The sequence below is a fragment of the Triticum aestivum genome, chromosome 3D, assembly GCF_018294505.1.
Source record: "Triticum aestivum cultivar Chinese Spring chromosome 3D, IWGSC CS RefSeq v2.1, whole genome shotgun sequence".
NCBI classification, from domain to species: Eukaryota; Viridiplantae; Streptophyta; class Magnoliopsida; order Poales; family Poaceae; genus Triticum; species Triticum aestivum.
Window position 1 is genome coordinate 508,805,278 of NC_057802.1, and position 13,459 is coordinate 508,818,736.

The following is a 13,459-nucleotide window of genomic DNA, read 5'->3' on the forward strand; positions in this document are numbered from 1 at the left end:
ATAGAGTTTGGCGGCTGATAGAGGTATAAGTGAGCATATGTACAGAACTGGTGCAACTCCTTCCCTTCCTGGTTTATGTGAGACATCCAAGACTTCCATGACCCCTATCTCCTTACACAGAGCCATAATATTGATTGTACTCCTTTGTACAGGCCTCAGGGACAATGCATGTGTCACAAATCATGTACCTCTGGGCTTCTCTTGTTGACGATTGCATTGTATGGCTCTTCTTGGAAGAATGCTACGATCGAATCATAGACAAATTCTTCTTGTTTGTAGAACTCCTTATGGTGGACTGTAATCTCCATGGTTTGTCCTCGTTTAACCAGCGTGACATCATAAACTGCAAACTGAAAATGGATTTAGCATAAATCCAAAGATGGATTGACACTACCAAAGAATACATACTTCAGAGATAGATCTGTATTTTAAGTGAAGTAGTCTTCCTAAGGAGGCCTTCTTAATAATATAATGTAATTTGTCCTTGTTATACCAGGAACAGGGTCATCATCTGCAGCTGAATGAAATTTCTGCAAGCCAGGTACATTTTTTTTTACTCTGGATTTTGCTAGCAGAGCAGCTGAAGACCTCGGTTCTTCCAGTATCGGATTCAGCCGTCTTAATAGCACACAAAAAACTTATATTTTCCTTATCTGTAGATTGAATGTTAAAGTGTAAGATGAACCGCAAACAATGGAACCTCAGATTGGGACTATAGTATAAGAAATAAATAACTTGTCCAGATAGAGATGGAGATATGAGCTAACCGTAGGTCAACAAAGCAAATGAAAGGAACGAGTTTGACTCACCAATTTGTTAAATTCCAAATAAAACATCCTTTTAACATCATTCTTTGTTGGCTTGGGGACACTCTCACGCCCCGGCTCCATTCATTTTTTTTGGAAAAGGGGGGATTCCCCGGCCTCTGCATTAGGTGGATGCATACGGCCACTTAGATAAATAAAATAGGTTCAACAATGTCGAATAGTCGTAAAAGAAAACTACGTCGAGCTCACATAGACCTCGACACGAAAACAAAACAAAAAAGGCCATAAAGCCACAACCGGCTGGCAGAAAAATAGGTATGGAAACTAATTGTCTATCCTATTACATGGCCGCCATCCAAACCGGTTGAATATATCCCGCGCTACCATCTCCCACCGGACAGATCCAGTAACCAAACGCTCCCTGGCCTCCGTCGGAGTGAGTAGGGACCACATACGGATCAACGCCATAGCACGGAATACAACCTGCAAAAAATGAATAGTAGTTATTCTGTTAAAAGCCAAATCATTTCTGCAGTTTCAAAGTAGTTTTACACCAGAATCTTCCAACAAAACATGGAGAGGAGCAAACACCTCCCATGCTTAACTGAAGTTAACTTCAAGAAGGTAAGAATTTTCTGAACATGTAATGCAGAATAAAAGGCCTCCTCCAACTTGATACTACTGCAGGAAAATTATGATGCAACATTTCTAAAACTTGTCACTCCATCAAATTCACAGCACACCAATAATCCATGATATGACATTTCTCAAAAGTCGGCATACTTCAAATTCACAGTACACCGGTATCTAAGACACTACATACCTATCAACTATATGTACCTCCTCCTAGAGCAAACCCAACAAAGGCCACAACCAAAACTGTGAATGTTGCAAAAGAAACTCTTGCCATGATGTTGGCCGTCTTCTTGGGGACTGGTGCGGCGAGGAGCATCGCACCTACTGACGCGAGGAAGAACGCGATGCCAAATAGAACGGCGAAGACGCGCCTGGACTTCTTGGGGACTTGCGTAGGCAAATAGGGGAGAAGGGCCAGTGAGCCCGAGATAGCAGCGCACAGCAAGAATTCAGTGGAATGGGAAGCTGCTGGCGCCTCGGGTCCCCGCTGACCGGCCGCCGTTTCGAAGGCGCTCGACCCCTGCCCCGTCGGGCCGTCTCCCCGCCAGCCGGCCGCCAGTGCCGCCGCTTCGTTGGCCAGCTGCTTGGCGACAGCACCATCCTCCGTGTTGCTTGATGCAACACTGTCCAACGCCGCAGCCGCCCGCTCGAGTCTGGCCGCTGTTGTCGCATCTGGTGCGGCGGCGAACGCCCGCAGCGCGACCGTCAGATCCGTCGAAGGGCCGGCGAGGATAGGGTCCGTCCTCCAGGAGTTGGACAGGTGTTCAGCGCGGTGGATCAGGCCCGCCGCTCCCGGCGGAGGGATGCGGATCAGGTGCTCGGCCCTGCCGCTCGAGCCACCTCCCGCGCTCCCCCCGCCGAAAAAGAAGCCCCTCCTCGCCTCCCGGCGAGCAGCAGATGCCGCCGCCGCCGCCGCCAAGCGAGCAGCGGATGCCGCCGCCACCGCTTCCCAGCGAGCAAGGAGTGCCGCCGCCTCCTTATCCTCTTCCTCGCCGGTAGATACCGTCCCTTGCTCGCCTTCGCTGGCCTCAGAGGATGACGCCACCACTTCTTGGTGGTTCTTGCACTCGTCGCGGAGGGGCGCCCGGTTCGTCGCGGCCCCGCTGGTGCTGGAGTCGCGGGAGTCGGTAGGGTCCTCGAAAATGTCCAGCGAAGACGGCGATAGCGGAGGGGGAGACTCCGGGCGCTTGCCGGAGCTCTTGCGGAGGAGCCCCTCCGTCAGGTCGCCGTCCATCCTCTCCAAGAGGATGAAGCAGCGGTCAGCCGGACTTCGATTTGGGGGCAGACCCGGCCGCCGGGAGAGCAACTATCCGACGGGGAGCTTCGTTTTTCCGTGGAGGGGAGGGGAACGGTGGCTCGAGGTGGACGAACAGGGGGAGGGGAATTTCTTTTGTTTGGGAGCGGGATTTTCCTTCAGAGAAGGGCGCTGCTTTTTCTTTGAGAGAGGGAGAGAAAGAGAAGGGCGCTGCTATCGCGACATGGGCCGACCCAGGCGCGTGGGATGCGATATTGACCATGTACACAAAATGTTAATATTGACCATGTACACAAAAAATGTTGATTCTCCAAAAATAAATGTTAATGTTGTATTAAATTTTTTAAGAATGTATTATAAAAATATATTACATATATACCAAAATGTGCCATGTGTATGAAAAATATAGAACTAACAATATAGTTTTAAACAAACATTTATTTCAGAAAAAATTAGCATTTATATAAAAAATAATTCTAATGTATATGAAAAATGTTGAATATTCCCTCCGTCCGGAATTACTTCTCGCATAAATAGATAAAAATGAATGTATCTAGAACTAAAATATGTCTAGATACATTAATTTCTTCGACAAATAATTTCGGATGAAGGGAGTATGTTCTAAAAAGTTAACATATGTTGAACAGAAAAGAAAACCAATGAAAATCGACAAAGAAACAAAAAGAAAAGGCAACGAAAACAGAGGAAACCAAAGTGTAACGAAGAAAGAAAGAAAAATAGAAGAAAGCCTGTGAAAAAAAATCCTTGATTGGAGATAGAAGAAAGCATGTAGGTAGTTCTTCATGCATAAAAGACAACCTGGATGAGTTTCACCAGCAATCTAGCTGGACATAAGCCGCCATAGAATTATTTTTAAGTCAGCCGTTCATGCCAACAAGGTTTTGATTTTCTTGCCACAGTAAGCATCCGGGGACAGGTGTCTAGTCCATGGACACTTTTTATGCTCAGAGACAATAAAGTTTAAGGAACTATCTGGATCTGAACTCTTTCTACCATGGTGGTCGGCCGTAACATAACCTTGATTTTGTGCATCGCACTGTTGTCCTAGTGCGATTTGCCATGATGTGTTGTTTCCACACGCAGGTACCCTGATGATTCCACTGTTGATGGTGATCAAGTAGATTACCTAATAAGGTTCCACCCAACCAAGGAAGAAGTGGAGCTGCTCAAATCTCAAAGTACAGTTCTACTAACTTTATTTCTGTTGTAAGTGTCATCAGTCACTCATTATCTCTGCTATTTGAATTTCTTTCCATCGTTTCTTTATAAAGACTGAGCATTTGTCCTCCAACCTTCTCAGGGTTATACATGCAGCAAGGAGAATCTAGGAAACCGCCAACATGTAATTGTTTTGGTGTGCAATTTCATTTAAACTTTGGTGATGAATTCTATTTGGTAGCATTTAAAAACCCAACTGCATAGTTTACTTTGGTGGTGATCTTCCTGATCTTAGTGGTAGGCCAGAGCTAGTTGTTTCACGTGTAGGTGGTATGCCAGGTGATGCGTTGTTGTTCTACTTGGTCTGATTTGTCCTTACGTGGTTTAGTTTCCTCATGCAGGTGCACATGATTCTTCTTCCACTACGTCGCCTCCTTCCCTGCACCTCCGATGGCCGATTGTTCTTCGACTCCGCCACATGTGGTAAGCCTCTCCTCTACTCCCTCATGCATGTGTGCCCATGGCCATCGAGTTGTGCCAAGGCGATTGGGATGCATACATCGAGCCGCTACCAATGCTGACCGGTTGTCGGGCGCGTCCGCGGGCGTTTGAGGGGCCATATTTGACATATCCGATTGTAGATGCTCTGAGGGCACATCTCAACAAGCCCTAAGAAACAAGAAAGAAAGGCCTAGCCGAGGGAGACATCCCTAGGTAGGCAGCAACATCATGAAGGCCCCATGCCTAGTCCGACTTAGGTGGTGGAGGGGAGGGGGAGCCAAGCGGAACGCCAAGCGCGAAGGTCGTTAATGAAAGATGTCAATGGCGTCCCGGTCCAGGGGCGGCTAAGTGGCCGCCAAAGCTGCAAGTAGCCACATAATTTGAAGATCGCGTTAGTCGAACGTCGAAGAGGTCAGCATTGAATCACAAGTTTGTTGCGGATCATTCACAACGTTCACACCAGCACCCCAATACCGAGCTACCTAATGTGGTGGGAACGCATCGCAGAGGCTTGAAGTTCAACAAACAAATCTGGAAAGTTGTTGTGACACCAACTTCCGCCAACCACCTCACGAAAGCAGCCCGAGAGGAAACTGGTAGAGATGCACTCAAGAAAATATGGTTCGAATCTTCCACTATTTCGTACAAGGGGCAAATCCCATCACCGGGGCCATTACGCTTCAAGGCCTCCACCCCTGAAGGTACCCGACCCCTAATCCATTGCCAAGGAAAATCTCTTCTAAATTTTCAAGCCAATATATCATGGCTATGTAAGTGTTGATATGTTCTCAGCCACTTATTGTTTGATCAATGGATATTGAAAGCTTCCACTTGAAATGCATCCTCAAGATTTCTGTTTTACTGCATCACCTGAGTCAAGGGATGTGCATTCCTTCTCCAAAACATAGGTAGATTGGAAATTATATTTTGGTGTAATATAAACCCTTGATTGGATATAGAAGAAAGCATGAAGGTAGTTCTTCATGCCTAAAAGACAGCCTGGATGAGTTTCACCAACAATCTAGCTGGACATAAGCTACCAAAGAATCATTTTTAAGTCAGCGTTCATGCCAACAAGGTTTTGATTTTCTTGCCACAAGCAAGCATCCTGGGACAGGTGTCTAGTCCATGGACAACACTTTTTATGCTCAGAGACAAACCATAAGATCTCCGTAATTCCTAAAACTAGGAGAACTCAAACTTGCACAGAAATCCCATTACAAACAAAACAAGGAGTACAACACTTATTACGACACTGCAAACTAGTGTTATTTCATACCTACAGCTACAGGTAGGTTTCAGAGAATCCAAATATGCCATCTGAAAGGACATGCGGTGCCCCCATGTGTGGTTTTGGTAATTGATGACATTCTCTATGGACGAATGGTTGCATTGAGTTATATTTGAAGGATTTGTCCATATGCACTTCTTGAAGTCCATGTGTTGGTTTCAAGGAGTTTATGTGTTGACCAAGGTGCTATTAAGGAATTATCCAAAGATTGGTCATGTGAGAGTTGAGCTTATTGCAAGCATGTCTTGAAGAAGAAGATTGTGTGATCATTCATGTTTACCTTCATGACATCATCCAAATGAAGAGAGTTGAAAAGATTCAAGGTTGATGAAGACTAAGTCAAGAGTGAATCAAGTTGATCAACTCAGAAAGCGTAGAAGATGTACCGAGAGGGATCAAGTGATCCCATGGTATGGTAAGCATTGTCCATTGCGCTTTGTGTACTCACCCATGGTCTATGTGAGAGTTCTATGTGGGGTTAGGTACGTGTTCATGGGCTTGCATCAAGAGGAAGTTATCACTCAACCCATGGAGAGGATGACATCAAGTGGTGATCGTCATCAAGATTGTCGTATACAAGTTCAAGTGGAGCATCACGAAGAGATCAAGTGCTTGAAGCTTGCATCCATTGTGGTATCAATGGACTTGTGAAGATGTGCCGAAGAGTGGCTCACCCATAGTGGAGTATGGGGAGCAATCATCTAATCTTCATCGAGCCAATGCAATCAAGAAAGATGGTCCAACTTGAGGGAGTCAAGATCGTCATCATCTAGCTCAAGTGGACCATGTGCAAGGCAAAGGTTTGCCCTTGATAGGTTTTCTCTTTTACCGGTCTCATGGTGGTAGTTGGGAGACCGGGTTATAGGATCGATTGCCGTACTATCAAGGGGGGCTCTCGATGAGTAGCTTGGTCGTATCATTTGTAGAGAGCTCAAACCATTGCACCCTTGCATAATCTTTCTTGGTTCTTGTTTGATTCTCTTTGTGAGTCTTAGAGCTTATGGTCATCTTGATGACGATCTCGAGTTCATTGAAAACGGAGTTCACATGCTTCTTCTATTGCGTTTTCGGTGTGGGAGTTTTTACCGTCTTATTCGAGGAAGGGTTCTCACCATTTTCTTATGGGCCTCTTATTATTTGCTTCTTATTGTTATTTCTATCAAGATTGTGTTAGCCCTTGTCGCTAGCTTTCCAACAAACTTGATTTCTTCGAATTCGGAGCTCGTATGCGAAAGTTATGGCTGTTTTGTTCTTAGCTGTTTTTCATAGAGAGGTTGTACCGGTTGAGCGGTTGTACCGGTGTTTGGAGCGGTTCTACCGCTCCAAAATTGGTCGAAAGGTTGTACCGGCCATGTACCGCTCTACCACCGGACTAGTTTCTATTTTGGAGCGGTTCTTGGGCGGTTGTTGACCGGTTGTACCGGTTTAACCGGTACTACCGGTTCCCCAGGCTGTTGTACCGCTTAGAGCTTTTCCTACAGGTTGGTTTTTCCTCTGCTTTGACCGGTTGTACCGGTTCATGCACCGGTTGTACCATTCCTACAGTTTTCTGCACATAACGGGTAGATTCGTGGTGACCTATAAAAGGGGGTCTTCTTCCCCATTGAACCTTATCTCTTGAGCTCGTGTTCTTCCCCCATTGTTGACCTTCTTCGAGCTTGCTAACTCTCAATCCCTCCAATGATTCTTGCTAGTTCTTGAGGGAAAAGAGAGAGGAGATCTAGATCCACGTTTCCACCAATCACTTTCTCCTCTAAGTGAGGGGAACCCCTTGGATTTAGATCTTGGAGTTCTTCGTGTTCTTCTTTCGTTCTTCCTCTCATTTTCCTCCCTAGCATTAGTTGCTTTGGTGGGATTTGGGAGAGAAGGACTTGGGCACTCCGTGTGACCTTGCCATTGCATTTGGTGCATCAGTTTGAGTTCTCCACGGTGATACGTGGAAGTGAAGTTTGAGAAGCTTATTACTCTTGGGTGTTTGGGCACCCTAGAGCTTGTTCCTCTTGGGTGCCTTGGCGCCCTAGACAGTTGGTGTTGTTCGGAGCTCAATCATTGTGGTGTAAAGCTCTGGGCAAGCGTCGGGGTCTCCAATTAGGTTGTAGAGATCGCCCCGAGCAATTTGACGGGTACCGGTGACCGCCCCCAAGGGTTGCCAAAGTGTACGGGTTTGGTGACCGGCCCCAAGGGTTGCCATTTGTACGGGTTCGGTGACCGCCCTCAAGGGTCCCTTAGTGGAATCACGGCATCTTGCATTGTGCAAGGGCGTGAGGAGATTACGGTGGCCCTAGTGACTTATTGGGGAGCATTGTGCCTCCACACCGCTCCAAACGGAGATTAGCATCCGCAAGGGTGGGAACTTCGGGATACATCGTCATCTCCGCGTGCCTCGGTTATCTCTTACCCGAGCCCTTTACTTATGCACTTTACTTTTGTGATAGCCATATTGTTCTTTGTCATATATCTTGCTATCACATAGTTACTTATCTTGCTTAGCATAAGTTGTTGGTGCACATAGGTGAGCCTAGCTGTTGTAGGTTTTGTGCTTGACAAATTAACCGCTAGGTTTATTCCGCATTCGTTCAAGCCTAAACCGTAATTATTTTATAGTGCCTATTCAACCCCCCCCCCCTCTAGGCGGCATCCACGATCTTTCAATTGGTATTAGAGCCTCGTCTCTCCTTTTTAGGCTTTACCACCTAGAGAGTAAAGATGTCGACTAAGGGATTAGGATTCTCTGACACTCTTAGTTTCGATGGCACAAATTTTGATGTTTGGGTAATTCGCATGCTTAATCTCTTTAGGGTCATGGACCCAAATTTAGAGCGAATTGTAGATATGGGTTTTTCTTCTCCAAGGGATCCCCAAAGATTATCTTTAGAGGATGAGAAAAACTCTTATCTCAATGCTCAAGCTTCTAATGTGCTTTTCGATGCTTTGAGCAATGTAGTTATATTTCAACTCATGCCGTTCCGGGATGCTCATGAGTTGTGGACGAAGCTTCAAGATAATTATGGTGTGTCCAAGATTTCTGGGGATGTTTGTTCTCCCTCCACCTCCGGCCGTATAGTATTCTCAACTTCTTCTACTTCACCTACATGTGGTTTGCCACAAGGTAATGATATGGTGAGTAGTGTTGGTCATTGCAATGATGATAGTATGCTTATTGTGGATGATCCTTCATCACTATATTATTGCAATGCTCCTTCTTTGGGCTTTAACACTTCGAGCACTCCAAATGTTTCACATGCTTGTGTTGATAGTCCCTGCATATCATGTAGAAATTGCTTGACTAAATCTCATGATGATATTCTTGCTATGTCTTGTTGCCATTATTAAAATGCATCTATTTCCTCGAATTGTTGTGCTAACAATGTAGAGGAAACCGAACACTCCATGGAACAAGATGTGGTGTTTAATGGTGCCTCAAGGGATCCTACATCATCATCTATTGCTTTTTGCCTTATGGCTAAGGCGTCAAAGGTATCTCCTACTTTGTACCCTAATAACCCACAAGTATAGGGGATCAATTGTAGCCTCTTTCGATAAGTAAGAGTGTCGAACCCAACGAGGAGCTAAAGGTAGAACAAATATTCCCTCAAGTTCTATCGACCACCGATACAACTCTACGCACGCTTGACGTTCGCTTTACCTAGAACAAGTATGAAACTAGAAGTAATTTGTAGGTGTTTTTGGGTAAGCTTGCAAGAAAGTAAAGAGCACGTAAATAAAGACTAGGGGCTATTTAGATAAAGACACAACTAAATTAGTTTTAGTAGAGAGCTTTTTGTCACGAGAAAGTTATTTGTCCCTAGGCAATCGATAACTAGACCGGTAATCACTATTGCAATTTTATTTGAGGGAGAGGCATAAGCTAACATACTTTCTCTACTTGGATCATATGCACTTATGATTGGAACTCTAGCAAGCGTCCGTAACTACTAAAGATCATTAAGGTAAAACCCAACCATAGCATTAAAGCATCAAGTCCTCTTTATCCCATACGCAAACAACCTACTTACTCGGGTCTGTGCTTCTGTCACTCACGCCACCCACCATAAGCAAATCATGAACATATTGCAAACCCTACAGCGGGGATCCCTCATGCTTGCGCGACACGGAGAGCACCATAGGACAACACCAATAATAAAACATGCAACTCAAACCAATCTTGATCATCAAATAACCCATAGGACAAAACGGATCTACTCAAACATCATAGGATAGCCATACATCATTGGGAAATAATATATAGCGTTGAGCACCATGTTTAAGTAGAGATTACAACGAGTAAGAGAGAGGTTACACCGCTGCATAGAGGGGGGAAGAGTTGGTGATGATGGCGGTGAAGTTGTTGGTGAAGATTGCGGTGATGATGATGGCCCCCGGTGGCACTCCGGCGCCACCGGAAGCGAGGGGGAGAGAGCCCCCCTCCTCCTTCTTCTTCCTTGACCTCCTCCCTAGATGGGAGAAGGGTTTCCCCTCTGGTCCTTGGCCTCCATGGCGTGGGAGGGGCGAGAGCCCCTCCGAGATTGGATCTATCTCTCTGTCTCTCTCTGTTTCTGCGTTCTCTTCTGCTGCCCTTTCACCGTTTCGTATATATATGGAGATCCGTAACTCCGATTGGACTGAAACCTTCGCCATGATTTTTTAGCAAAAAATAGATTTCTTGCGGCCGAAGAAGGGCATCAACCGCCTTACGGGTGGCCCACGAGGGTCAGGGGCGCGTCCCCTGCCTCGTGGCCACCTCGGGCACCGTCTCGCGTGGATTTTTCTTCCGGAATTCTCCAAAAATTCCAAAAATATTCTCCGTCCGTTTTTATCCCGTTTGGATTCCGTTTGATATGGATATTCTGCGAAACATAAAACATGCAACAAACAGGAACTGGCACTGGGCACTGGATCAATATGTTAGTCCCAAAAATAGTATAAAAAGTTGCCAAAAAGTATATGAAAGTTGAATAATATTGGCATGGAACAATCAAAAATTATAGATACGACGGAGACGTATCATACCCCAATATGTCTCTTGATGATGATGTTGATGCTAATGATGATGAGGATAATGATGAAGAGAATGATAATGTTGCCTCCTTAAAAACTAAGGGGGAAATGATTTTTAAAGCTCTTCACAAAAATAAACTTGCTCGTTCCAACTTCATGGAAATCATGTCTATTGCCATTGAAGGCAAGAAATACATTGAGGAGTTGGAATCTCATCTAGAGGAGCATGAGGTCACCATTGAGAAAATGGAAGCTCATGAGCGTGATTACGCAAATGAGATCGCGGAGCTATCTCAAGCTCTTGAACATGAACAAACCACATCCGAATCTCTTGAGGAGACCTTTGCTCTAGAATTATCTAGAATAAAGGAATCTCATGATAGAGCACTCGAGGTGGCCAATGATTTCAAAACTAAAAATGCTAAGCTTGAAGTTGCTCATGCTAGACTCTTTGAGGATTTTGAGCACCTCAAAAATGGCTCAAGGGTCATCAAGGGTGAGCTCATCAAACTCACCGAGTCTCATGCTCAACTTGAAGCTTCTTATTTAAAAGAGCTTGCCAAGTTGTCCTCTCCTATTGTTGTTAATGATGATGCTTGGGATACTAACTCTATTACTTGTGAAGCATCCATTTTGAAGGAGAATGTTGAGCTTCGGGCTCAACTTGAGTTGCTATCTAGCAATCATGGGAAATTGGAAGAAAACCATGAAAAGCTCTCAAGATCTCATGATGATCTTCTAGTATCCCATAATGAGCTAAAGATAGCTCATGAGGCCATGATTTCTAAGGTAACATCTAGTGAGCCTCATGTGGATACTAGCACTACTTCTAGTCAAAATGCTATATTGACATGTGCTAGTCCTTGTAATTCATCTACTCACAATGTTGGTACATCTTGTGATGAATTGCTTTCCTTGCCTTGTTGCTCCAACGATGAAGCTTATACTTCCTCTAGTACTTGTGTTGAGACTAACCATGTAGAGGAATCAAAGAGCTCAAGGCCCAAGTCACTTCTTTGAAGAAAGACTTGGAAAAGAGCCATGAAGGGAAATCCACACTCAACAATATCTTGAGTGTGCAAAAATCCCCCAATGACAAAGGTGGACTTGGATTCAACTCCAATAAGAATAATAAGTCCAAGATGATCAAGAAGAAGGGCCAAGAACAAGTCAAGAATTCGGCCAAGATTATTTGCTTCAAGTGCAAAATTGAAGGGCGTCATGTTAGATATTGCCCATTGAATAAGAAGGCCATTAGTGACAAGCAACAAGGGAAGAGGCCACAAGTTCAATCTCATGCTCAACCTCAAGTTGAAGAAAGGCCACTTCCCAAGAAGACTCAAGTTAATGCTTCTCTTGTTGAGAAATCAAGTGAGAAGAAAGTGAAGAGTAGACGTTGCTACTTATGTCGTGAGAAAGGTCACGTCGCTACTTCATGCACTAGTGGTAACTTATCCAACCCAATTATTATTGGTGATATCTATTCTCTTGGGAAGGATAAGGTTGGCAATGTGTTTGCCAAGTTTGTTGGTACTCAAAGTGGTGTCAAGAAAGGAACCATTTGGGTAGCCAAGCCTATTGTGACTAACCTCCTTAGACCCAACTTGGTTGGAGACCAACAAGCTCAAACTTGACCAATAGGTTTTGTTGGAGGTCATTGGAGACTTGGCTAAATTATGAAGAATTAAGGGGACTTCATCATTCTTGTTGTCTCAAGCCAAGTCAATTGGGTTATCAAGTTTCTATCTTATATCCAATGTGCCTCCTTGCGGTAACTTGTACTTAAATTGTTTACATTGAAAGTTACTTGCCCCTTTGCATGTTTTGGTTTTGTTCCTTGCATGTGACTGTATATGTTGTGTTTCCAACTTGCTTATCTTGAGCAATCAAGTATGTGTGTGTTGGTTTACACATCATGTACGTGTGTGTCGTGCGTTGAGCCTTTATGCTTCTTGTTTGTATCCTAGTTGGCTCTTGTGAGAGATTAATGGAATATCCCATTATGGGGGAGTGATGTGGTTTGTACACCTCACAATCCTATAAATGTGTGTACATGAGGAATACCATCTAGTATTGATATTACAAGATTATCTAGTCGCTATGTGGTATGTCTTCTCATGAGAAATTCAAATTCTAAATAGTCCATTAATTATCTCTTGTTGGATACTCTTATTGCCTCTTGTTAAGTTCTTATTGGTATCACATTATGGGGGAGTAATATGCTATGTGCATATTACAACCCTAGAAAATGTGTATATTTGAGATATTGTCACCTAGAATTGATATTGTAAATTATCTTGTTCCTAGGTGGCATGTTAGCTCTACAAGTTGCAATTTGCTTGTGTGTGGTGTGAAGATTTTTGTTGGATATCCTTGCTATCTACCACCGGGAATTATTTCCATTTGGTCGAATTTATTGATCTTCTTTACGTTGGCTTTTGCTTTTATTTGCCTTTTCTCTTGCCAAGGAATGTATCAACTCCCTTTGTCTTCCATACCACTTGTGGATCTTGTTAATTTCTTGATCTTGTCTAGTATTTTCTAGATATAGTGAAAGTGGTGATCCCACCTTGTGCATTTTGTATTCAAATGCAAATTCTCTATAATGCACTAGTCTTGGGGGAGCTATCCTATTTTCTATAAAACACTCATCTTGCGATCCTTGTCAAGTGTGTGTTGGTGGAAGGCAAGCCGTTTTCTTTTTGGTACTTTGTGCCATCATGAAACTTTGTAGAGAGCTTGGTTTGTTTGGAACCATCCTCTCTTTTGGGAGTTTGATATCTTTTATTAGTGTGTCTCAATGGATATCTCATTCCTCAATGTATCTGTTAT

At 44.2% G+C, this 13,459-nt stretch overlaps 1 protein-coding gene across 1 annotated transcript; it reads right to left on the reverse strand.

The window, feature by feature from the left end:
- Nucleotides 1-764: 764 nt before the first annotated feature.
- LOC123075119 (uncharacterized) lies at nt 765-2,852 on the reverse strand. The gene has a single exon (XM_044497792.1). It carries the CDS (start codon nt 2,635-2,637, stop codon nt 1,594-1,596), a length of 1,044 nt encoding a protein of 347 aa, XP_044353727.1. The 5' UTR covers nt 2,638-2,852; the 3' UTR covers nt 765-1,593.
- Nucleotides 2,853-13,459: the final 10,607 nt, after the last annotated feature.

Bases quoted from the DNA above. Each gene is read 5' to 3' on its own strand.
- LOC123075119 (XM_044497792.1), bottom strand. From the start codon at position 2,637: ATGGACGGCGACCTGACGGAGGGGCTCCTCCGCAAGAGCTCCGGCAAG.